General features: G+C 40.6%; 2 protein-coding genes across 2 annotated transcripts; both read left to right on the plus strand.

Annotated features, from left to right (window-relative positions):
* The first annotated feature begins 12 nt into the window (after positions 1–12).
* Positions 13–27338, plus strand: LOC145552683 (transmembrane protease serine 9-like). Its single transcript, XM_081610465.1, has 12 exons — positions 13–207; positions 9002–9022; positions 9141–9306; positions 17959–18233; positions 18441–18595; positions 18685–18943; positions 22084–22246; positions 22585–22859; positions 23067–23221; positions 23311–23569; positions 26715–26877; positions 27215–27338. The coding sequence occupies exons 1-12, from the start codon at positions 153–155 to the stop codon at positions 27336–27338; spliced, it is 2070 nt and encodes a 689-aa protein (XP_081466591.1). The 5' UTR covers positions 13–152.
* Positions 18977–21928, plus strand: LOC145552672 (mast cell tryptase-like). Its single transcript, XM_081610445.1, is given in 6 exon segments — positions 18977–19019; positions 19125–19284; positions 21007–21281; positions 21360–21505; positions 21588–21615; positions 21618–21928. Coding segments are annotated over 6 exon segments (963 nt in total).
* Positions 27339–27585: the final 247 nt, after the last annotated feature.

A 27585-nucleotide genomic window follows, 5' to 3' on the forward strand; every position in this document is an offset into this window, starting at 1 on the left:
AAAACACCCACATATGAAGCCGGTCCACTTCCTGCACATGCTGAATATCAAGTGAGTTGTTGGCATGTCGCTAAGCAGCTGACTCATTGTGGGTGTCTTTAAAAAGTTGGTTATATAAACAAGAGCAGATCAGCTGCAGACAAGCGACAGTGATGGCCTTCAACAAGCTGATCTGTGTGGCGGCTCTGCTGACGCTGCTGATCACAGGTAAGAATGCAAAGATTAGAAAAACTGGACAGAAATGTCCTTTATTATCAGATGTAACAGCAGCAAAGTTGTAGACAAATTAAGGCATGGTGATTCAAACAAGGCAATAAGATTACAAAAATTAATAAGTTAAAAGACTGTATAGTGAGGGCAAATTTGAGTATTAAGAAAAAATGTATAAGGTTAGAAATAGCATATCGATTTTCAAACAACTAACTGAAGCGATCTTCTACAGCCACCTAAAGTCTGAAAGATGTTTTAATGTCTAACTTATTTGGAGATGTTTTACTCTAATCTAACACATAAATAGTTATTTTTCTTTGGACATCTGCAGCACCTGATACAGCAGGCTCTTTAAAAATGCTCTTTAAAGAACCTGCACTGTTAAGCTTTTTTTTTTTTTTTTTTGTTTTTTTTGTTTTTTTTTTTTTTTTTGTTTCAACCTTTTTATTGAGGGATCAAACATGGTCTCACAGTGTCAGCAATACAAATTTGTCCTCATTTTCCTTATGTGAACATAAAACATAAAAAAGACAATACAAAAACAAAACAGAGGTTACATAAATAAGCAAGAACATTCCCATAACCCGCCCATCCCCCTTTCCGTAGGACTTATATCTTATCACACCGAGGTTCAAATTAAATCCATATCAAATAGAGTTATCAATGTATTGCTGAAGGGGTTGCCAAGTGTTATTGAAACGCTTTAATTTATTTGCTAAAGAAAACCGAATTCTTTCCAAGTGAGAGAGTCTTACCAGTTCTTCCAGCCACAATTTAACAGATGGAACCTCTGTCTTCTTCCAAAACATCAGCACTAGTTTTTTTGCTATGATAAAGGCATAAGATAATAATTGCTGTTGGCATTTATTAAATTGAGAAAACTGAACAGAAACTCCAAGTACAATTAGAAATGGGTCCAGCCTCAGCTCTGTATGGAACATATCTGACAAAGTTTTGAATACGCCAGACCAAAATGGGGTTAATTTTGTGCACAAGAAATAAGAATGGAGTAGTGTGGCTTCTTCAACCTGGCATTTGTCACAGAGTGGGGATGTGTCAGGGAAAATTTTATGTAACTTCACCTTACAATAATGAAGCCTGTGTATGACTTTGAATTGAATAAGACAGTGTCTAGAGTTAGCAGAGCATTTGTGTATATTCTCTAAAGCGGCCTTCCAGAGTTCAATACTTATCTCCATTCCCAGTTCCTGCTCCCAGCCTGTTTTAAGACCCTGTGTGAACGGCGAGGATCTGGATAACAACACATTGTAAATCTGGGAGATTAAATGTCCTTCCTCACCACTCAACTGGAAGAGTTTGTCAAATTCATTAGGTATTATATTCTCTAAAGTGTGCATATGTTTTTTGACATATGCCCTGACCTGTAGGTATCTAAAATGATCGTGTTTGTGGAGTCCAAATTTGGCCTGAAGTTGAGCGAAAGAGGCAAAGTTACCATCCACCAACAGATCACCAACCGTCCTGACCCCCAAATCTTTCCATTTTATATAACCTGCATCTAAAGTGGAAGGGACAAATGAGGGATTTTTTGCTATTGGTAATAAGGTAGACATATACTCAATGCCGAATTGGGATTTTATCTGTTTCCAAATGCGTATAGTACTGTGGATGATGCGATTATTGTTGTATGCCGCGGTATCTGTACTTGTTGGTGACAAGATAAGAGCACCAATTTCATGAGGGCTGCAGTCCTCCTTTTCCATTGCGACCCACTTGGGCTGTGCATAATTATGATCTAGCCATATTGTCATAATGCGGAGAGCACAAGAGTAATAGTAAAATAAAAAATTTGGGAGGGCCAGACCGCCCTCCAATTTTGCCTTGCAGAGGTGAGCTTTGTTAATTCGGTGTGTTTTATAGTCCCAAAGGAATGGGATGATTATAGAATCAAGTTTTTTAAAGAATTTCTTAGGTAGAAAAATGGGAATATTTTGAAACAGGTAAAGGATCTGGGGGAGAAAAACCATTTTTATTGCATTAGTTCTTCCCACCAGGGATATGGGGAGAGATCTCCAAAACTGAATGTTATTTTGTAGTTTTGTCATAAGGGGGGAGAAATTCGCTTCATAAAGTGAACTAAAATCCTTAGTAATCTCTATGCCAAGGTAGGTGAACCTATCATTAGCAATTTTAAAGGGCATATAATCCAAGATAGATGAATCTTTGAGCTTAATTGGCATCAGTTCACTCTTAGACCAATTGATCCTATAACCTGAGAACCTGCCAAACTGAGAGATTGTATCTAGGACAGCTGGAATAGTACCTTGAAGATTGGTTACAAACAATAGGATATCATCCGCGTATAATGAAATTTTATTTATAGTCCCTCTAGTGATATATCCCTGTATAAGGGGGTTGGAACGAATTGATTGTGCCAGTGGTTCTATGGCTAACGCAAAAAGTAAAGGTGATAACGAGCAGCCTTGTCTGGTGCCCCTATGTAATTGGAATGCAGGAGATAGTATCTTATTCGTGACAATTCTAGCACAAGGTTTATGATAAAGGATTTTTAACCATTTTTCGAAATGTTCACCAAGATTGTATCTTCTCAAGGTCGCAAAAAGGTAAGGCCATTCTATTTGGTCAAAGGCCTTTTCGGCGTCGAGTGAAAGGACAGCCAGATCAGAAGATTCCTCCCTCTGAGAATAGATCACATTATAGAGGCGTCGTAAATTAAAGAAGGAATGTCTCTTTGGTATAAATCCGGTCTGATCGGGATTAATTAATTTATCAATTACTAAGCTCAGTCTATTAGCAAGGATTTTGGCTAGTATCTTTTGATCATAGGTCAACAATGATATTGGTCTGTAATTACCCACTTCCACAGGATCCTTATCTTTTTTTGGTATTAGTATTATAGTGGCCTCTCTCATCGTAGGCGGTAAGATGTTATCTGCGTTTGCTTGGGTGTACATTTTTAACAAATACGGTGCCAGAATGTCACCAAATTCTTTATAGAATTCCCCGGGGTATCCGTCGGGACCAGCCGTTTTACCACTTTTTAGTGCTTTAATAGCAGCCTGGATATCTATGCATGAGAGGTTTGCATTAAGAGAGCTCACGTCTTCTTGAGCTAACATTGGGAGATTACAATTATCCAAAAATTTTTGTATGCTTAAGTAATCTTTTACAGCCTTGGATGAGTACAATGATTCATAAAATTGTTTAAATCTATGATTAATGTCTTTGTGAGAGGTTAAAATGTCCCCATTTTCTGATTTAATTTTGTTAATTGTGCGGTCACTTTCAATTTTCCTCAATTGTCTTGCCAGTAGTTTATTAGGTTTTTCCCCAAATTCAAAGTATTTCTGTCGTGTATAAACAAAAGCTCTAGTAATGTGATCTGACAATAACTGGTTATATTTATATCTTAATGAAAGAATTTTTTTATGCGTTTCTGTAGATGGGAGTGTAGCATTGTCCTTGTCCAGACGCCTAATTTGTTGCTCTATATCCGCCAACTCTGTTCGATTCCTTTTCTTCTTTGCTGCTCGAAAAGATATAATACTTCCCCTCAAGTAGGCTTTCATAGTTTCCCACAGTATTGAAGGAGGCGTTCCTGGAAGATCATTCATTTCAAAGAAAAAAACAATCTGCTCTCTGATAAACTTACAGAAGTCTGGTTCTTTCAATAGTTGTGGGTCTAATTTCCATGTTCTTTCAGTTTGGTTTAAATTATCTAAATATAAATCTAGAGAGAGGGGTGCGTGATCTGAAATTGTTATATTATGATATTTTACCTCACCTGTGTAGGGCAATAATTTTGCATCCATCATTAAATAATCAATTCGTGTGTACACATTGTGAGCGTTTGAGTGAAACGAGTAGGCTCTCCCCTTTGGGTTAAATATTCTCCAGCTATCGAACAAATTAGAATTCTTTAGATATTCCTTAAGGAAAATACTAGCATTAGAGGCCGGTGCTCTACGTGTCGACGAGCGGTCCAAGTATGGATCTAGTACAAGATTTAGGTCCCCCCCAATGATTAGATTAGTCTTTGAAACGTCAGGTATTTGGGATAAGACATGTTTGTAAAAAAGAGGAGAGTCTATGTTGGGGCCATATATATTAACCAGAGTTATCGGAACAGAATACAACTCTCCAACTAATATTAAATATCTGCCTTCCCTGTCAGATATGGTTGATTTATGGGTAAAAGGTGTACCTTTTTTGAATAATGTCGCCACGCCTCTAGCCCTCACTGCACAGGTAGAATGATAAGCCTGCCCTGTCCACCTGCATCTCAGTTTCATGTACTCATTCTTATTAAGGTGGGTTTCCTGAAGGAAGATTATGTCGCTGGACAATGTCTTCAGATGTGCTAGTATCTTACCCCTCTTCACAGGGTTATTCAAACCTTTGACATTCCATGTGACCAAAGTAACTTGTCCCCCCTTCTTTGTTTGTGTTGCATCAGCCTGCATAACTCAGATTAAAATGAAAAAGATTATAGAATCCCTCGCAACTGTGATGAAGATGATTATACATGGTAAGTAAGTCCCATCCTAACCCCTTAAACAAAACCCTTACTGTCTTGCCTATACTAAGAAGAACCTGCAAAGTAAGGCGCGACCCCTCTAAGGAAGTTATAAAGGAAAAAATAGAAATAAACAAAATAAGATTAAACATAACACTCACACAACAAACACACGTTAACCTAACAATTTCCCTTACTCTTAACTCCAAATTAGAAGCTGAAAAAAGCTCTGCAAAAATATTAAATTCAAGCACCAAACTGACACATGGGCAGCTGCTGAAAAAAAAAACATAACAGGAACTATAAGCTGCCTATTTATGGATATCAAACCCCCGAGATTGTCAACAATATTCAGGCAGTCAATTAGTGAGCAAAATGAGATTTCTAAACATTATATTATATTAACTTAGCCGGTTAAACATTACAGAACAGTCCAGGTATTGAGTACTACCAGAGCCCGGTCGCTCCATGTCTGCGTCAGTTGTCCGCAGCGGGATCGCCTGTATCATCTCCTTCGGCGCCAAAGTGGAGCTCTGCAAACTTCTGGGCTTCCTTCGCGTCTGTGAACATTGTTTCTGTTCCTCCGAAAGTCACTCTCAGCTTCGCCGGATACAAAAGTCCATACCGAACTCCCGGTTTGTCCCGAAGAAGTGCTCTGACTCCGTTAAATGCAGCTCTACGTTTCACAACCTCGGGGGTGAAGTCAGGAAAGATGCGGATCTTCTGCCCTCGATAGGTGAGGTCTCTCTGAGTCATGGCCTTTCGGAGGATCATCGCAACGTCGCGGTAATAGTGGAGTCTCACAACCAACGCCCGAGGAGGTCCCGTGTCGTCTGGGCGCCTTCGTAGAGCTCTATGAGCGCGGTCCACCAGCGGTAAATCATCCAGAGTTAGCACGTCTTTCAGAAGCTGCGAGACGAATCCGTTCAATTCTGCACCTTTCTCTTCTCCTTCTCTTAACATAGCAATCCGTACATTTTGTCTTCTGGACCTTCCTTCAAGATCCATGCATTTTTCTGTTAACTGATTCATTTCTGTGCGTAGACGTTTTACCTCTGACTGGAGAATAGTTACCGCGTCTGCTGACTGTGTAGCCGCTCGCTCTAGTTCAACAATGGATGCGCCATGTTGGTCATTAGACGTTTTCAGGACGTGAATGGCACTTTGAGTCTCGGTTTTGAGGTTGAGGAGTTCTCCTCTAATAGTGGTGGACACTTCTTCGATGCGAGTGTCTATTGTCTGACAAATTTCAAATTTGGTGACTTGTAATTCTGTGCGAAGAGAGTTTATAGCCTCAAGAATGGTAGCGTTAGCCATCGGGTAGCTCTACCTTCAGGCGAGTCCGGGGCGGCTAGGCCTGGTTCTTTCGTTTTCTTGTCCTTGTTGGAGGTATGCGTCCTCAAATTTGCTTTCATCCTGCCCTGGTGCGGTTAGATAAAGACCAGACTATTTTCTCTGTTGCAAAACTGCCCAAATGTCAAGTTAGTGATAAATATATTTCCAAATTTGCAGGAGCTCGAGGGAAACGCTGCCTACTCCTCCATTGCTCACGAGCGCCCCCCAGCTTTTTTGTTTTTCGCATGAATAAGAGAGCAGAGGTTTTTATTCAGTCCCAAGGTCAATGAAAGACCTTAAACTAAGACATCCTAACAATGCTTGAGGCATATTATTTTCACAGAAACACTAGAGTTCCTCCTGGATAACTGTGTACTTTACTGAGAATATTATTTACTCAGTAAAAATGCTGCTATATGATAAGTAAACTGACCAAGGAGTTTCACCCTGTCTGCTTTTTTAAAGTATTTTCTTTTAAAACATATTAATCTTTTTTACTTTTATTTGTGAATCAGGTGCATAAATGAACTGGTAGAACAGGAAACTGCTGAGGTTTCAGAACAACTCGTATGACGTGTGTTAAGTTACAAATCCGGTTGAATACGACCAGCTTAAAAAAACAAAAATGATTTTTTTGTTGGGCATTAAAGAAGATATAATGTTAGTTCAGGACAGAGTAATTAAAGCGACTTACAGTGATTGCTACTGCTGAGAAAAACTCAGTGATGTTTTACCTTTAGAACTGTGTAATCTCAAAAATATTAACTTTCTTTCTAAACATTAACAAGGCCAACTGATGATTGTCAGATAAAAAAAACATTACAGTGGACAATAGGAGGCTTTCAGGTCCATTTTATCAACTGTTACAAATGATCAGTCTGAAAGTTACTTCACTTTCTTCAGAAACTGTTTTTGGAAAATGTCCAACTTTTACACACCAGGAGAACAGAAAGAGTCTGGAAACATTTTTCATAAACTAAATTTACTGGGTCCAATCATGAACAATAACAAAACTAAATTCTGGTTTGCAAACTGTGATCTGGCTTTTTAAGTTGCTTTGGGAGCACTGGCTTCTTCCTGGCTGAGTGACCTGTTAGTGCATTCAGAACTGATAGCAGCTCTGGCCAGCATCTTCACCTGACCCTGAGGTTTTCCTCCAAGACAGAACAAACGGAACCTGTTTCCTTCCTGAACCGTATGCCTGGGAATGCCCAGTCATCATACTGGGAATGCCAGTATGATGAAGAATATGTAATACTCTGAAAGAGAATATTTCAACTGAACACCATGATTAAATTACATACAGGTAAACCTATTAACTAGTTACGTGTGGAGTAGGTGTTGCACCAATTAGTCGACTAGTCGATTCTTTTCTCTGCAATTACTTTTTTCTGGGCCAGTCGACTAGTCGCAATCACGTGACAAAACTGATTTTTCCAAGGAAATGAAAGAAGATGGACTAGGTGAGTTCGTCAGAAAGTGCAAATTGTATAAAAATGTAAATAATTTAAAAAAAGAGAATTGTAAATTACAGCATAGGCTCCCGCAATAGGGGCGTTGCGCGGCGCGGTGGCTAGCGCTGCGCCCCGCATACAGAGACTTTAGCCCGCGGTAGTCAGGAGTCCGACTCCAGTCCTCCATTCGCTGGGCCCAGGCCTCTCTCTGCTGTCTCTGCCCCCTTGCAGTCAGATTTCTGTCAAATAAACTAGTGCCGAAAAAATCTTTAAAAAAACAACAAAAAAAAAAAAACAACAACAACCTCAACAACCCCCAACTGATCAGCGTCACGATGCATACTGAAGCTTCTAACCTGGCAGCATTGCGCCCTTATAAAAATATGGTTTGACAACATCTAGAAACAAAGTCCAAGCTTCATCCTGAGGATCTGATAGAGGCGATCTCTGCCGCCGTCTGCATGTCGGTTCAGAGCCGCTGCTGAGTCAGCAGAGCTTCCTGCTGCTCATCGGGTGGAGGAGCAGCGGGAGGTTTCGTTGAATTCAACTGTAACCAAAGGGGATCCGTTCATAATAAGTTTGGCTTGTGATGTTCCAAAAGCACCATTGTGGTCAGTGTGATAATTTGACTCCTATACGAGTAGTTATCCAGAGATCATCAGTTCCGGTGTTTGGAAAAAAAAAAATCAGACCCGACTTTGTGCAACGAACTTTTCTCCGCTGCTCACGAAGAATGATCTGTTTATTGCTCTTTTAATTCTCCATAATAGACTTAGTAAAAGCGGGAGAAGGGGAGGGGATGTCAATATTTGCCGTGAAAATAGCTGATAAAGCCTCCAAGTAGTTATGAAGGGTTTTGCGCTTACGTCACTATGACGTCACAGCGACTAGTCGACATCGACTTGACTATTATCACGATGTAGTCGACCTTAAAAAATATGTAGTCGTTCAACCCCTAGTGTGGAGGCAACTGGTTTCATAGCATTTTATTTAGGGGCATCATAGTTAATGAGGTTGAATTTAAATGCATTGCACAGCTGTCTAATATTAACTCTAAACACAGCTTTGTGTTGGGTCATCATGTAAAATCTCAATGAAATATGTTGAAGTTTACTGTTGTATTGTTACAACAGTATATATATATATATATATATATATATATATATATATATATATATATATATATATATATATAATATATAATTATCCATACACTGCTAGGGATGAGCAAAGGACAAACAGGTTTCATCTCATAACTTTAATGCACAACCCAACACAACCCAGGAAGCTGAAATCTGCTTTTGTTTCAAAATCTTCTAAAAATTCATTAATTATTATGAAGTAGCTGCATTTGTGTGAGCAGAGTATGTCCTGTTTGCCCCGTCCCTGTGAGACTGTGTCCCTTAATCAGGAGCTTTGGCTACTGTTTAATAAAGAACTGAAACAGGAAAGAATGTATTTTAAAGATTTATGAAAATATGTGTTTTTTCTCCCCATTTTTCAGAGTGTGACTCACAGCTCTCTGGTAGGTCAAATCTCTAAAACTTCACATTAAATCAGTTTTCCTACAGTTGCTATTGGGACAGACTTGCTGTGATTGGAAGATAACAAAGCATAGTGAATGTTGAATCTCTATTTTTCAGTTTGTGGTCAACCTTCACCTTCACTCAACACCAGGATTGTTGGAGGACAGGCAGCTCCTGCAGGCAGCTGGCCCTGGCAGGTCAGTCTGCACCTCTCCAGCCACTTCTGTGGAGGATCTCTGATCAACAACCAGTGGGTGCTGACTGCGGCTCACTGTGTCAGCGGGTAAGCAACAAGACGAGAGGAAACACCTCACAGTCAGATAACCGATCAGTTCATAAACCGATTCAGATCCATTCACATTACACTTGTAAATATGTCAAGTTTAGATCTCGTCTTCATTTTCCTGTAAGCTCCAGCAAAGCACAAAATGTTTAAACATCTAAACTACCATGACTAATTAACATTAGAGATGTGCCGATCAGGTGTTTTCCTGCCGATTCCGATTCCGATCACCAATACCGATCTCATAATTATTATTTTTTTAAATCATAAGCACTACCAGTTATACTATGTGGAAAAAGGAACCATGAATTCACCTTAATTTAGACAAAAACTTGTTAATAACTTTTTCCAAGAAGAAAACAAAACTGAACTAAACAGGCATTGTGCAAATTGTCCTGCTATCAATAATACTATCTTTAACAGACTGATAACATATGGAGGCTCTGAAGAGGCTAAATAATGCAAAGAGCCAAAATAAAACCTCTCAACATTGCCAAAAGATTCAAGTATAAAACTTAACATTCAAAGGCAAAAACAGGATCCATTACAATAAACAATCCTGAGTTACTGAATGAAAATTTCCTGTTAGCATGGCGGCTAGCTGATTACTGCTAGTTCTGAGTGGCTGTTTCTGACTAAGCGGAGTAATTATGCAGAGCAGGGAGGAGATCGATTATTTTTTAGAGATTATCTGTCTCATGTTAGGACAGCGAAAGTTTTAATACGTATGTAAAATGTATTTTTTTAGGTTAGATGCTGCAGCTTTAAGCTGAGGTTCGGTGTCAGAGTCACTACCAGGTGGAGCAGAAGCGGCGCTCCGTCTGTGAAATATTACTACCTGTAGCGTAGCAACGGTTCAACAGCGAGAGCAGAACCAGCGTCATTTGACTTGCGGAGCCAATGATCGCCGATCACCGATCATACACTTTTTCACAAAAATCGGCCCGATTATGATCGGTGACCGATCGATCGGCACACCTCTAGTATCTAGTACATTTTGGAAAGACAAACCACCCTAAAAATTAAGCACCTTAGTCAGTCTGGCAACGCCCGTTTGGCGAAGGTAACATTTAGGAATTTTTATTCCGCGTTATAAGTTACTGCATATCAGCAAGCCTGGTGTAGCTCTTCTGAACAGGCACTTTCGCGAGCTGACTAATTAATAATATATCACGATTTGTTAGATACGGCAGGAGGCCGTGAGTTCAAAAGTACGGCAAGAGGCCGTGAGTTTTAATATTAAGCCAGCTGAAAATTGGACAGTGGCTAGATCACAAGCAAATTACATTTTATATCCCTTTTATAAACGAGCATGCTACAGTGTTTCCCCGAAAGTAAGACAGTGTCTTACTGAAAGTAATTTAATAAAAGAAATACATGTTTGTTGTAGCAATATTTTGATTTAACACCTCATGACAGGATTAAACTTTCTGAGTTACAATCTAAATTGGATCAGCTGCACCTGAACAGAGCACAAGGAGCTTACATTAGATCCAGAGCAAAGTGGATAGAAGCTGGTGAAAAAAATGCATCTTATTTCTTTAATTTGGAAAAAAGTCGTCAGAAAAAAAAAAACATTTCAAGTCTTTTAATAGATGGGGAGGAGTGTAAAGATCCCCAAGCAATTAAGAATGAAGTACACTTATTTTACTCCAAATTATACACTTCCAATTTTTCAGAAAAGTACTGTAAATCCTTATTCAGTTCTAGCTCACATTTGATCCCGCAAATTAACAAAACTTACAAACATCTTTGTGATGCGGAGCTTAAAATTGATGAACTTGATGCAATGATTAAAAAATGACCTTAAATAAATCTCCCGGTTCAGATGGCCTTACTGTCAATTTTTATAGATACTTCTGGGAGGAAGTTAGAGTAGTTCTGTTTGAAGCGCTGAAAGAATGCATTGAGAGAAAAGAACTGATGACAACAATGAAACATGGAGTGATAATACTGATCCCAAAAACTGGCAAAGACAAAAGACAATTAGAAAACTTAAGGCCAATTACTTTATTGAATACAGACTACAAGATTTTTTCAGGTTTGATTGCACCAAGACTCAAAAATGGTTTATCGGAGGTAATCAATGAAACACATTCTGGGTTTTTAAGTGGAAGACTTATTCATAATAACATAAGATTGGTTCTGGATTTATTAGATTATACTGACTATATTGATGATAAGGGTTTTATACTCTTTCTTGACTTTTGCAAGGCCTTTGACTCAGTTGAGCATTCCTTTATTCTTAATACTTTGCAGCATTTTGGTTTTGGTGAAAAATTCAACACCATCATCAAGATGCTCCACTGTGACATAAATAGTTGTGTTTCTTTGGGTCATGGAACCTGCAGGAGATTTAATATTGAAAGAGGAATCCGACAGGGATGTGGCAGCTCACCCCTATTGTTTGTTCTGGTCGCTGAGGTGTTGGCTATTTTAATTAAGAATAGTAACTTGACTGGTTTTGACATATTAGGTAACCAGTTAATAATTAGTCAATTGGCTGATGATACGACTTTGTTCCTAAAAGATGAATCTCAAATTCCCTTAGCATTAAATATTATCAACGACTTTTCCAAGGCTTCTGGTCTAAAACTGAATCTAGATAAAAGTGTATTATTTGATCTGAAGGATCGATCTACTCTGTCAATATAACCTTAAGGTGTGTAAAGAGGTGAAATATTTAGGTATTGTTGTGACTAGAGATAAATCTCGCTCTGAAAAGCTTAATATGAGCGACAATGTAGATAAATATAAACTAATTTTAAATCGTTGGCTGCAAAGAGATCTCTCTGTTTTCGGTAGAATACTCTTAACTAAAATGGACAGTTATTATAGACTTATTTATCCGGCTTACTCTTTACCTTTATAAAGCAAAATAATTAAAAATATTAATAGTTTGAATTTCAACTTTATTTGGAGAAATAAATGTCATTATATTGCAAAACAGGATTTGATTAAATCATATGAAGATGGTGGAGGCAATGCCATAGAGTTTGATGTTATGAATGGAATGTTAAAAATAAAATGGCTTAAATTGTGTTTGCAGAATCTAAATTCCATTTGGTTTGTTATTCCCAGTATGGTCTTTAAAAACTTGGGTGGACTTGATTTCCTGTTAAGATGTGATTTTGATCTTAGAAGATTACCAGTTAAACTTTCAGATTTTCATCAACAGGCTCTCCTGTATTGGAAGCTCATCTTCAAACACAACTTCACTCCACACAACACTCCAATATGGAACAATAGATATATATTGATCAATAGAAAATCGTTTTTTATTGAGAATTGGTTTTGTAAAGGTGTGTGGGCTGTTGCTCACTTTTTGGATGCAAATGGTAACATATTACAACATTCTGAGTTTTGTGACAAATTTCATTTATATTGTACCCAGGCAAAATACAAAAAAATCATCAAAGCCTTCCCTCGTCAGCTTGTATCCATGGTCAGACAAGATTTATTGTATTCTATGGTTTGTCCTCGTTTAAGGACTCTTTTGATTGAAAATGTTGATTTTTGTGATGTCAAATGCAATAATAAGTTTATAAGAAGCCATTTATCTAGTTATTGTCATGTTGGGACTTAGCTTTCGAACCCACATGCAAGAACACAATCAGACAGAGCGAGTAAAATACAATGATGGTTTATTGAAAGATCAGGAAGCGGGTAGTGAATGCTGGATCGGCGGACCGGTTCGTCTTAATAATAATAATAATAATACATTTTATTTCAAAGGCGCCTTTCTGGCACTCAAGGACACCGTACAATAGTAAAAAAAAAACTGTGACAGAAACAAATAAAATGTAACAATTAAAAATAGATCAAAATAAATAAAACAAAACAATGTATCTATATAAAAACTATGTAAAATCAGGCAAACCAATTGTGTCATGTGGAAAAAGCAGATCTAAAAAGGTGAGTTTTGAGTTTGGTTTTAAAATGTGATAATGACTTTATGTTTCTAAGGTATGGTGGTAATGAGTTCCAGGGTTGGGGAGCAGAGCGACTGAAAGCTCTGCTCCCCATGGTGGTGAGACGGGCAGAGGGGACAGTGAAATGGATTGAGGAGGATGATCTGAGGGAGCGAGAGGGAATGGCAATATGAATAAGATTTGAAAGATATGGTGGGGAGAGATTGTAAAGGGCCTTGAAAGTGTACAGAAGAATTTTGTATTCTTACTGTCAACAGGAGAAACAGGGTAAGAGGGGATCAACGATGCTTTCCAGGAAATAACTCATGAGAGCTTACTTGGGATGGAGGTGATGTGGACAAAGCGGAGCGCAGGCAATGAGCTCGTAGGTGAGCGGGCAGGTAGCTCCAATAAACGGGAACGACCTGGAACTCGGTCCGTCCGAGAAGTTCTCCGGGGTGTTCGGGCGTGGGTCTCCTGACCCGTAGCGTCCCGAAGGGGAAATCCCGGAGAAGGATCAACGAAGGGGGATAAATGCACACACACGAGGAGTGGCGTCTGACCGGCAACACCGACAGCGTCGGGGAAGGACACAGGAGGTAGGTTCACACGGGTGGTGTCTGACCGGTAACACCGGCAGCGTCGGGGAAGCACACAGGAGGTTGATGATCCACGACGGGGAAAAGGCACACTCACTCAGAACCCAGCGACGAGGGATTACACCAGAACAACGAGGAGGCGGCAGGATAATCGAGGTAAGCAAACACTCAGGCGATGAGAAGGAGTGAAGCTGCTGCTTATATTGAAGATCCACGCCCTCTAAACAAGCTGCAGGTGTGTGTCCGGGTTGAACCTCGTCACTTCCCAGGGGTGGAGCGTGGGTGACATCTAGTGGATGTCATGAGTAGTGGTGGTTCCAGTGATAAGTGAAAATAAAACTAACTAAAGAAAACAAACTAAGAAACTAAAGAAAAGGGGAGGAAAAACAGACCCTGACAGTTATTGTGCCACCGATGTGCTTAAAAGAGAGTATATCCTTAGAGACTTCAACAAAGAACAAATTAAAAAGATTAGATCAAAATATTTATGTTTTCCAATTCCTGCCAAAATAAAAGATATGCAATTTAAAATTTTAAACAAAATTTATCCAACTAACAACTTCCTGAGAGACAGGTTTAAAATGGATGTGGACAAGTGTGGATTCTGTGAAAAAGTTACTGAAGATTTAAATCAGCTGTTTTTCTCGTGTGAAGTGGTTCAGGCTTTTTGGCAAAAGATCTTCATCAGTTTATTCTCAGCCATGGTATACAATTAGCAGATATAACCATACAAGATGTTAAATTTGGTTTCTTCATCAATGATCACTTCATTGACTATGGAATAAATAATGTTTTATTGTTAGCTAAATTTCATATACACAAATATCGCTTCTCTAAAACTATTCCCAACTTTAGACAGTGGATGCATGTTTTAAACTTGTTCTATAAATCTTTATGTCTTGTAAAGTCAAAACATGCTTTTAAGTTCTCCAAATTTTTGAAACGTTTCATACTATAATGTACTGCCCTGTTGTTGTTTTTTTTTTTTTCATTTTCTTTTGTATCATTTTTGTCTTGATTCTTTTTTTCATTTGTTTCATTTTCTTTTCCTCTTTCCCAGTTGTCTGGCTCTGTTGACATTTTGTTCTCTGATCTTATAATGTATACATTACGGTACCTTTATGGAGCTGATTGTATGTTTATATAATAATAATAATAATAATAAAATAAATTTAAAAAAATTGTTTAGCTTTCTGACCGTCATGCTAATCCGGGTGAGTGTTTGTAGCTGTGCTGCTTTACCTGCTATCTGATCCTCCATATGTCTTTTTACTGCAGTGAGCCTCGATGTAGCCAAACTCCGTCAAGTATGGCATTGTTTATATGTCGTATTAGCTTCGTTGTGTTGATGCATTTTGACCTGCTTCCATTTTCCGCCGCAACACGCAAACTTCTCCATTCACTCAGTGCGTTATAGTTATAGTTCCATATCGCTTAGGATTTGTTGCTGCGTGTTTGTGCAGAGTGAAGGAAAGAGGAGACCAGCTGCACAGGCAGGCTGAGAAATGAGATGCAGGTGATCGGTTTGTGTGATCGGCAACAAGAGACCGTGATCGACAATTACCGATCATACACTTTTTCACGGAAATCGGCCGATTATGATCAGTGGCCGATCGATCGGCACACCTCTAGTTATCATGGTTATGATAACGTATGAAATAATTTAAGAAAACTGAGTTTAATGTTCTTTATGTGTTGCCATCTACACTGTAAAACATTTGAAGGCAATTTAACTTGAAAGATTTCTTGTTAATTTAAATTAACAAGAAAACTGTTTTGTTTTTAACTCAAAGTTTCATGAAGTTGATTTAACAAAACGAGAGACAAAATGTCTAAACATTGTTTTTTAACTTCATTAATCTTGAATTGTGAAAGTTAACTTAATGCTGCAATTTAGACCAACTAATTATTTCACAATATGCAAGAAAAAACTACCCTGACCTAGTTAAAGAGCCACATTTCTCTATTATATTTACTCAATACCAAGTTACAATAACTACTTATTTAAATTTAGAATAATTTAAATTCTTGTTTCAAATTGCATGAACAGAATTTCTGATCTAATAATGAATTTTATTAAATATCATAATGAATTCTGCTCAGAAACATTTAGTATGAACAGAATATTATCCTCAAGCTTTGAAATAAACATTTACCTTAATAACACATGAAAGTAAAGAATGTAACAAACTTCCATCTGACTCACGGTGCAACACACGATACGAAATCATGTCGCTATGCACCCTGGGAAATAGTTCCCACTCCTGTCTTTTTCTTAGTGCTGACCTAAAAACTCTAATTCAGCTCTTGGAGGTTTGACCAAATTAATAAAAAGTTTACAACTTACTAATGTAGGTTTATCTTTCACAAACTCGCACATTTAGGTTCAAAATCAAAAACTCGCTAAATTTATTTGACTTAAATAGTAGAAGACAGTAGACGCAACTAAATGTTTTACAGTGCACACATATAAAGTTTGCCAACAGGTGTTTCAAGTAAATCCTGAATTTTGATGACATAAAGTTAAATGTTAATGAATTAAATGTTTTCATTTAATAGGCTTAATGGTAGGACAGTGACGGTGTATCTGGGTCGTCAGAGTCAGCAGGGATCCAACCCAAACCAAGTCTCTCGGACGGCAGCACAGATAACTTCTCATCCTAACTATAATGCTGCATCTTCCAACAATGACATTGCTCTACTGAGGCTCTCTGCACCAGTCACTTTCACCAGTTACATCTCCCCAGTCTGCCTAGCCGCCTCGGGCAGCATTTTCTCCAGCGGGGTTGACTCCTGGATCACTGGCTGGGGCAACATTGGGAGTGGAGGTGGGTAGTAAACCAACAATATACAAAGAAGTGAAGAGATAAACCAGGTTTTCAACACTTACAGATGTATTCATTATGTCCTCAGTTGCTCTTCCGTCTCCTCAAAACCTGATGGAGGTGGAGGTGCCAGTTGTGGGGAACTCACAGTGCAAGTCTAGCTATGGGGACAGCGCCATTACTGACAACATGATGTGTGCCGGGTTACTAGAGGGAGGGAAGGACTCCTGTCAGGTGACCATCTGTTCACATCAGTTTGTTATTGTCTGCAGACAGTAGTTCTCTTCTCATCTGGGAAAATGTTCTGATCTTCCAGGGGGATTCAGGCGGCCCTATGGTGAGCAAGCAGGGGGACCGCTGGATTCAATCAGGAATTGTAAGTTTTGGAATAGGATGTGCTAAGCCAAATTTCCCAGGAGTCTACACCAGAGTGTCCCAGTACGAGAGCTGGATCAACAGCGTTATCAACACCAACCAGCCGGGCTTCATCACCTTCACGTCCAACGGGACAGACAGTGACTTAAACGTTTCCTGTACAACCTCCAACCCTACAATTCATCCACCAACCACAAAAACAACGACTCTGACAACTCCCACCTTCACCCCACTAATAAACATATCTGAAGGTACTAGACACAAACCATACAAGTAGACTATTTGATAGTAACACATAAGCAGTGTTGCATTGCTGAATATGTTGGATCAATTTCTACATTTGGACCTCAGATCTCGCTCTCTGGATTATGCTGTTTTGTATTTATCTGACAAAGCTCAGAAAAGATTTACCATTCAGGATTTAATCTCATCTGTTCTCAGTTTGTGGTCAACCTTCACTCAACACCAGGATTGTTGGAGGACAGGCAGCTCCTGCAGGCAGCTGGCCCTGGCAGGTCAGTCTGCACTTCACCTCCAGCCACTTCTGTGGAGGATCTCTGGTCAACGACCAGTGGGTGCTGACTGCGGCTCACTGTGTCGAATGGTAAGCAACAAGACTAGAGGAAACACCTCACAGTCAGATAACCGATCAGTTCATAAACTAATCCAGATCCATTCACATTACACTTGTAAATAGTGTAAAATAGGTGTGAGGTCTAGATCTGGTATTAATTTTGCTGTCGGCTCCAGCAAAGCACAAAAAGTGTAAACATGAAAACTACCATGACAAATTAACATGGACATGATAGCGTATGAAATAATTTAATGAAACTAAGCTTTAATGTTCAGTGAGCGTTGCCAACAAAGATTTGTGTTTCAAATAAATCCTGAATGTTGATGTAAAAATGTGGTTTTCAATGTTGTGATTTTCTCGTTCAATAGGCTTGGTGGTGATCCATCTGGTGTGACGGTGTATCTGGGCCGTCAGTTTCAGAACGGATCCAACCCAAACGAAGTCTCCCGGACAGTATCCCGAATCATTTCTCACCCTAACTACAGTTTTATAACTCTCAACGACGACATTGCCCTGCTGAGGCTCTCTGAACCAGTGAACTTCACCAGTTACATCTCCCCTGTCTGCCTGGCGGACTCAAACAGCTCCTTCTACAGCGGGGATCCATCCTGGGTTACTGGCTGGGGCAACACCAGATATTATGGTGAGCAGGAAATGACTTAATGCCATTAATGATCAGAGAACGCATCAACATACTACTGACAACAGCTTTGTCCATAATATCGTAAATAACTGGGTGAAGTCTGTTATTAAAACGCTGATGGCAGTTTCCTGATACTGTAGTACAATTATTTTTGATCTCTTCCTTTTTAAAACTTTTTTTGTTAATCTGAATTTGTGTCTCCTTTAGAGTCACTTCCTTCCCCTGGAAACCTTTTGGAAGTTGAGGCAGATATTGTGGGAAATGGTCAATGCAGCTGTGATTACAGTGAAATATTAGGAGACCAGATTACTGACAACATGATATGTGCGGGGTTTCGTGAAGGAGGGAAGGGACCATGCTTTGTAAGTCTTAACTGTTTTTATCAGATTCCACTTCCTGCACTGATTTCTTCTCCTCACCTGCTTCAAACTAAATGTTTCTGGTCCTACAGGGAGATTCTGGAGGTCCACTAGTGACCAAGCAGGGTGATCGATGGGTTCAGGCTGGAATTGTGAGTTTTGGTATTGGTTGTGCCAAACCATATTTCCCAGCAGTCTATGCAAGAGTGTCCCAGTACAATGACTGGATCAACAGTCACATCACCAGAAACCAGCCGGGCTTCATCAACTTTAAATCCAACGGGACTGAAAGTGACCGCAACGTTTCCTGCACACCCTCCTTCACCCAAACAACAATAAACATATCTGAAGGTACTACTCGCATAATCTTTGTTAAGCAATTTGATGGTAACACAAAGCAGTTCTAAGGCGTGGAATGAAACTTGTTGTACATCCTGCCCTTAAATCAGTTCCCTGGATCATCCTTAGCCTACTGTGTGTCTATCTGACATCGCTCAGAGCAGACTCATAATCCAGTCTCATCTTTTCTCAGTCTGTGGTCAACCTTCACTCAACACCAGGATTGTTGGAGGACAGGCAGCTCCAGCAGGCAGCTGGCCCTGGCAGGTCAGTCTGCACATCTTTGACCACTTCTGTGGAGGATCTCTGATCAACGACCAGTGGGTGCTGACTGCGGCTCACTGTGTCGAAGGGTAAGCAACAAGACTGCAGAAAGCACATCATCTCAGAGCCTTACAGCCGATTGATTGGAAAAGCAGTGGTGAAGCAGGACTTCATTTTATGGAATAGTTTTTACTCAACATAAAAATAAGATACACAAAAGACCTTTATCACTTACAAATATAATGTCCACAAAACAGAATTCATGACAACTGATATTAAAACTAAGTATGTCGTAGCCAGCAGAGCACACGTTTATCTTAAAGCAATGAAAACTTTAAAGTTTGGCAAGAATGGTGCTCCATCTCTGCAACTACCAAACTAAAGAAGAATGCCTATGGTGGAGAAAACTAATTTCCTGAGAACATAAAAACTGAGTTCAGAAACAGCTCCGTTACTGAGAGAAGTTGATTCATAAGAGATCATCATGGAGAAAACTAATATTTTCACTCTGCTGCCTGCTGTCTCTAATGCAAAGGAGCTGAAGCTAACAAAACCAGTCTATTGACCTTATTCCTGGGGGGCTTACTGGGGAAACGATTACGGGTGTTACTTCCGCCGGCTAGCGGAAGTAGCAGTATTTCACTGGAACTTGTAGGGTTTTTTGCTAATCGATATTCATGATAGAAGTTACATCTCTCTTTTCGGTTATAATACAATATTTAGTACAAGTTGTTTACGGACACACCGTCTGCTGTCAGAGAGCTGCTCAGTACAGATTATTGTAATGGTGAGTTTAATCACGCGGAGCGACAGGAACAGGATCGTCAAGTTTTGTAACGGAATGACCGTGAATTAGCAGCGCTGCCAACAGCTCGTTTCTCTGAAGAACTGACAGTAATAAAGAGAAAAGCAGAAGATAGCTGAGATCTGTCATAGATCTGAGTTGTGCCGACAGTATGAAACACCAGAACTGCACAATATTAGCTTGGTGTGATGTGAATTTTATTTTTCATTTGAATTTTAAAAATAATGAAGTTCAGGATCTGAGTATTTATCATTATGATTGGGCCTGGAAATTTTATTTATAAGACAAAATAAAATATCTGGATTTATTTAGTCCATCAGAACCAGAACCTTGAGGTTCTCCGTTGCTGAGTGTCGCTGCAAATCAGCGGAGAAATAACCTCAGCTGCTGTGCTCCAGATCTTGCGGAACAGCTGAATCTCCCCACTGGACTAGAACCGAACCGAATCACACATTAACCTGTGATAGAGAGCAACTTGCCACTGGAAAGTGTCGAAAAATGCCCGAGGAACAAGGGTAACTGTTGTGCTGTTCGTGGCTGTACTCTAAAAACAGACCACATTTAGTTTGTGGCTGCAGCAAGTTCAAGATAACCCACATCTGCATCTGAAGCAACTGAATCAGTAAAGTAGCTACATATGCTAGTGAGACTTGAAGAAAGGCAGCCATTTCTCCATATTGTCCCCGAAATAGCTGTAGGTTGCGGAAAACCGATATCGTCACATTTAAGCTTCGATCGTTGGTGATCCAACATATTTTATAGCCTAAAAGCTCTGACGAAAGCCGGTTAGCGTGAGGATACCATGTAAACAAACGACAGTTCCGGCTTGCGGCGGACGTCGCGCCCATAATTCACGTGAAGCATCATGGGGCGTAAGAATAAGGTGGGTAGCAGATAGCATTAGGCAAATGGATTCTCTGTAACAGGTCATAGGTCTCTTATCTTGTGGCTAGTTAAACTAAATATAAAATTATCTTTATCTTTTGTTTTCCAACCCTTCTGACAGGTACATATGGTTCCCATCTGCTGTGACGGTGTATCTGGGTCGTCAGAGTCAGGAGGGATTCAATCCAAATGAAGTCGTTCGGAAAGTAGCACAGATCACTACTCACCCGAGCTACAGTTCTTCCAACAATGACATTGCTCTACTGAGGCTCTCTGAACCAGTCACTTTCACCAGTTACATCTCCCCAGTCTGCCTAGCCGCCTCGGGCAGCATTTTCTCCAGCGGGGTTGACTCCTGGATCACTGGCTGGGCAACATTGGGAGTGGAGGTGGTTAGTAAACCAACAATATACAAAGAAGTGAAGAAATAAACCAGGATTTCAACACTTACAGATGTATTCATTATGTCCTCAGTCCCTCTTCCGTCTCCTCAAAACCTGATGGAGGTGGAGGTGCCAGTTGTGGGAAACTCACAGTGCAAGTGTAGCTATGGGGACAGCGCCATTACTGACAACATGATGTGTGCCGGGTTACTAGAGGGAGGGAAGGACTCCTGTCAGGTGACCATCTGTTCACATCAGTTTGTTATTGTCTGCAGACAGTAGTTCTCTTCTCATCTGGGAAAATGTTCTGATCTTCCAGGGGGATTCAGGCGGCCCCATGGTGAGCAAGCAGGGGACCGCTGGATTCAATCAGGAATTGTAAGTTTTGGAATAGGATGTGCTGAGCCAAATTTCCCAGGAGTCTACACCAGAGTGTCCCAGTATGAGAGCTGGATCAACAGCATTATCAACACCAACCAGCCGGGCTTCATCACCTTCACGTCCAACGGGACAGACAGTGACTTAAACGTTTCCTGTACAACCTCCAACCCTACAATTCATCCACCAACCACAACAATGACTCTGACAACTCCCACCTTCACCCCACTAATAAACATATCTGAAGGTACTACACACAAACCATACAAGAAGACTATTTGATAGTAACACATAAGCAGTGTTGCATTGCTGAATATGTTGGATCAATTTCTACATATGGACCTCAGATCTCGCTCTCTGGATTATGCTGTTTTGTATTTGTCTGACAAAGCTCAGAAAAGATTTACCATTCAGGATTTAATCTCATCTGTTCTCAGTTTGTGGTCAACCTTCACTCAACACCAGGATTGTTGGAGGACAGGCAGCTCCTGCAGGCAGCTGGCCCTGGCAGGTCAGTCTGCACTTCACCTCCAGCCACTTCTGTGGAGGATCTCTGGTCAACGACCAGTGGGTGCTGACTGCGGCTCACTGTGTCGAATGGTAAGCAACAAGACTAGAGGAAACACCTCACAGTCAGATAACCGATCAGTTCATAAACTAATCCAGATCCATTCACATTACACTTGTAAATAGTGTAAAATAGGTGTGAGGTCTAGATCTGGTATTAATTTTGCTGTCGGCTCCAGCAAAGCACAAAAAGTGTAAACATGAAAACTACCATGACAAATTAACATGGACATGATAGCGTATGAAATAATTTAATGAAACTGAGCTTTAATGTTCAGTGAGCGTTGCCAACAAAGATTTGTGTTTCAAATAAATCCTGAATGTTGATGTAAAAATGTGGTTTTCAATGTTGTGATTTTCTCGTTCAATAGGCTTGGTGGTGATCCATCTGGTGTGACGGTGTATCTGGGCCGTCAGTTTCAGAACGGATCCAACCCAAACGAAGTCTCCCGGACAGTATCCCGAATCATTTCTCACCCTAACTACAGTTTTATAACTCTCAACGACGACATTGCCCTGCTGAGGCTCTCTGAACCAGTGAACTTCACCAGTTACATCTCCCCTGTCTGCCTGGCGGACTCAAACAGCTCCTTCTACAGCGGGGATCCATCCTGGGTTACTGGCTGGGGCAACACCAGATATTATGGTGAGCAGGAAATGACTTAATGCCATTAATGATCAGAGAACGCATCAACATACTACTGACAACAGCTTTGTCCATAATATCGTAAATAACTGGGTGAAGTCTATTATTAAAACGATGATGGCAGTTTCCTGATACTGTAGTACAATTAGTTTTGATCTCTTCCTTTTTTAAACTTTTTTTGTTAATCTGAATTTGTGTCTCCTTTAGAGTCACTTCCTTCCCCTGGAAACCTTTTGGAAGTTGAGGCAGATATTGTGGGAAATGGTCAATGCAGCTGTGATTACAGTGAAATATTAGGAGACCAGATTACTGACAACATGATATGTGCGGGGTTTCGTGAAGGAGGGAAGGGACCATGCTTTGTAAGTCTTAACTGTTTTTATCAGATTCCACTTCCTGCACTGATTTCTTCTCCTCACCTGCTTCAAACTAAATGTTTCTGGTCCTACAGGGAGATTCTGGAGGTCCACTAGTGACCAAGCAGGGTGATCGATGGGTTCAGGCTGGAATTGTGAGTTTTGGTATTGGTTGTGCCAAACCATATTTCCCAGCAGTCTATGCAAGAGTGTCCCAGTACAATGACTGGATCAACAGTCACATCACCAGAAACCAGCCGGGCTTCATCAACTTTAAATCCAACGGGACTGAAAGTGACCGCAACGTTTCCTGCACACCCTCCTTCACCCAAACAACAATAAACATATCTGAAGGTACTACTCGCATAATCTTTGTTAAGCAATTTGATGGTAACACAAAAGCAGTTCTAAGTCGTGGAATGAAACTTGTTGTACATCCTGCCCTTAAATCAGTTCCCTGGATCATCCTTAGCCTACTGTGTGTCTATCTGACATCGCTCAGAGCAGACTCATAATCCAGTCTCATCTTTTCTCAGTCTGTGGTCAACCTTCACTCAACACCAGGATTGTTGGAGGACAGGCAGCTCCAGCAGGCAGCTGGCCCTGGCAGGTCAGTCTGCACATCTTTGACCACTTCTGTGGAGGATCTCTGATCAACGACCAGTGGGTGCTGACTGCGGCTCACTGTGTCGAAGGGTAAGCAACAAGACTGCAGAAAGCACATCATCTCAGAGCCTTACAGCCGATTGATTGGAAAAGCAGTGGTGAAGCAGGACTTCATTTTATGGAATAGTTTTTACTCAACATAAAAATAAGATACACAAAAAGACCTTTATCACTTACAAATATAATGTCCACAAAACAGAATTCATGACAACTGATATTAAAACTAAGTATGTCGTAGCCAGCAGAGCACACGTTTATCTTAAAGCAATGAAAACTTTAAAGTTTGGCAAGAATGGTGCTCCATCTCTGCAACTACCAAACTAAAGAAGAATGCCTATGGTGGAGAAAACTAATTTCCTGAGAACATAAAAACTGAGTTCAGAAACAGCTCCGTTACTGAGAGAAGTTGATTCATAAGAGATCATCATGGAGAAAACTAATATTTTCACTCTGCTGCCTGCTGTCTCTAATGCAAAGGAGCTGAAGCTAACAAAACCAGTCTATTGACCTTATTCCTGGGGGGCTTACTGGGGAAACGATTACGGGTGTTACTTCCGCCGGCTAGCGGAAGTAGCAGTATTTCACTGGAACTTGTAGGGTTTTTTGCTAATCGATATTCATGATAGAAGTTACATCTCTCTTTTCGGTTATAATACAATATTTAGTACAAGTTGTTTACGGACACACCGTCTGCTGTCAGAGAGCTGCTCAGTACAGATTATTGTAATGGTGAGTTTAATCACGCGGAGCGACAGGAACAGGATCGTCAAGTTTTGTAACGGAATGACCGTGAATTAGCAGCGCTGCCAACAGCTCGTTTCTCTGAAGAACTGACAGTAATAAAGAGAAAAGCAGAAGATAGCTGAGATCTGTCATAGATCTGAGTTGTGCCGACAGTATGAAACACCAGAACTGCACAATATTAGCTTGGTGTGATGTGAATTTTATTTTTCGTTTGAATTTTAAAAATAATGAAGTTCAGGATCTGAGTATTTATCATTATGATTGGGCCTGGAAATTTTATTTATAAGACAAAATAAAATATCTGGATTTATTTAGTCCATCAGAACCAGAACCTTGAGGTTCTCCGTTGCTGAGTGTCGCTGCAAATCAGCGGAGAAATAACCTCAGCTGCTGTGCTCCAGATCTTGCGGAACAGCTGAATCTCCCCACTGGACTAGAACCGAACCGAATCACACATTAACCTGTGATAGAGAGCAACTTGCCACTGGAAAGTGTCGTAAAATGCCTGAGGAGCTCGGGTAACTGTTGTGCTGTTCGTGGCTGTACTCTAAAAAACAGACCACATTTAGTTTGTGGCTGCAGCAAGTTCAAGATAACCCACATCTGCATCTGAAGCAACTGAATCAGTAAAGTAGCTACATATGCTAGTGAGACTTGAAGAAAGGCAGCCATTTCTCCATATTGTCCCCGAAATAGCTGTAGGTTGCGGAAAACCGATATCGTCACATTTAAGCTTCGATCGTTGGTGATCCAACATATTTTATAGCCTAAAAGCTCTGACGAAAGCCGGTTAGCGTGAGGATACCATGTAAACAAACGACAGTTCCGGCTTGCGGCGGACGTCGCGCCCATAATTCACGTGAAGCATCATGGGGTGTAAGAATAAGGTGGGTAGCAGATAGCATTAGGCAAATGGATTCTCTGTAACAGGTCATAGGTCTCTTATCTTGTGGCTAGTTAAACTAAATATAAAATTATCTTTATCTTTTGTTTTCCAACCCTTCTGACAGGTACATATGGTTCCCATCTGCTGTGACGGTGTATCTGGGTCGTCAGAGTCAGGAGGGATTCAATCCAAATGAAGTCGTTCGGAAAGTAGCACAGATCACTACTCACCCGAGCTACAGTTCTTCCAACAATGACATTGCTCTACTGAGGCTCTCTGAACCAGTCACTTTCACCAGTTACATCTCCCCAGTCTGCCTAGCCGCCTCGGGCAGCATTTTCTCCAGCGGGGTTGACTCCTGGATCACTGGCTGGGGCAACATTGGGAGTGGAGGTGGTTAGTAAACCAACAATATACAAAGAAGTGAAGAAATAAACCAGGATTTCAACACTTACAGATGTATTCATTATGTCCTCAGTCCCTCTTCCGTCTCCTCAAAACCTGATGGAGGTGGAGGTGCCAGTTGTGGGAAACTCACAGTGCAAGTGTAGCTATGGGGACAGCGCCATTACTGACAACATGATGTGTGCCGGGTTACTAGAGGGAGGGAAGGACTCCTGTCAGGTGACCATCTGTTCACATCAGTTTGTTATTGTCTGCAGACAGTAGTTCTCTTCTCATCTGGGAAAATGTTCTGATCTTCCAGGGGGATTCAGGCGGCCCCATGGTGAGCAAGCAGGGGGACCGCTGGATTCAATCAGGAATTGTAAGTTTTGGAATAGGATGTGCTGAGCCAAATTTCCCAGGAGTCTACACCAGAGTGTCCCAGTATGAGAGCTGGATCAACAGCATTATCAACACCAACCAGCCGGGCTTCATCACCTTCACGTCCAACGGGACAGACAGTGACTTAAACGTTTCCTGTACAACCTCCAACCCTACAATTCATCCACCAACCACAACAATGACTCTGACAACTCCCACCTTCACCCCACTAATAAACATATCTGAAGGTACAACACACAAACCATACAAGAAGACTATTTGATAGTAACACATAAGCAGTGTTGCATTGCTGAATATGTTGGATCAATTTCTACATATGGACCTCAGATCTCGCTCTCTGGATTATGCTGTTTTGTATTTGTCTGACAAAGCTCAGAAAAGATTTACCATTCAGGATTTAATCTCATCTGTTCTCAGTTTGTGGTCAACCTTCACTCAACACCAGGATTGTTGGAGGACAGGCAGCTCCTGCAGGCAGCTGGCCCTGGCAGGTCAGTCTGCACTTCACCTCCAGCCACTTCTGTGGAGGATCTCTGGTCAACGACCAGTGGGTGCTGACTGCGGCTCACTGTGTCGAATGGTAAGCAACAAGACTAGAGGAAACACCTCACAGTCAGATAACCGATCAGTTCATAAACTAATCCAGATCCATTCACATTACACTTGTAAATAGTGTAAAATAGGTGTGAGGTCTAGATCTGGTATTAATTTTGCTGTCGGCTCCAGCAAAGCACAAAAAGTGTAAACATGAAAACTACCATGACAAATTAACATGGACATGATAGCGTATGAAATAATTTAATGAAACTGAGCTTTAATGTTCAGTGAGCGTTGCCAACAAAGATTTGTGTTTCAAATAAATCCTGAATGTTGATGTAAAAATGTGGTTTTCAATGTTGTGATTTCTCGTTCAATAGGCTTGGTGGTGATCCATCTGGTGTGACGGTGTATCTGGGCCGTCAGTTTCAGAACGGATCCAACCCAAACGAAGTCTCCCGGACAGTATCCCGAATCATTTCTCACCCTAACTACAGTTTATAACTCTCAACGACGACATTGCCCTGCTGAGGCTCTCTGAACCAGTGAACTTCACCAGTTACATCTCCCCTGTCTGCCTGGCGGACTCAAACAGCTCCTTCTACAGCGGGGATCCATCCTGGGTTACTGGCTGGGGCAACACCAGATATTATGGTGAGCAGGAAATGACTTAATGCCATTAATGATCAGAGAACGCATCAACATACTACTGACAACAGCTTTGTCCATAATATCGTAAATAACTGGGTGA

Source organism: Poecilia reticulata, chromosome 8 (assembly GCF_904066995.2).
Source record: "Poecilia reticulata chromosome 8, P_reticulata-male-v2, whole genome shotgun sequence".
In the NCBI taxonomy this organism is placed as follows: Eukaryota; Metazoa; Chordata; class Actinopteri; order Cyprinodontiformes; family Poeciliidae; genus Poecilia; species Poecilia reticulata.

Excerpts from the sequence above, each read along its gene's own strand:
- LOC145552683 (XM_081610465.1), top strand. The coding sequence starts at position 153 with ATGGCCTTCAACAAGCTGATCTGTGTGGCGGCTCTGCTGACGCTGCTG. Across the intron at positions 23,570-26,714 it reads AACAATAAACATATCTGAAG|TTTGTGGTCAACCTTCACTC; the intron begins GTACTACTCGCA and ends ATCTGTTCTCAG. Across the intron at positions 26,878-27,214 it reads GCGGCTCACTGTGTCGAATG|GCTTGGTGGTGATCCATCTG; the intron begins GTAAGCAACAAG and ends CTCGTTCAATAG.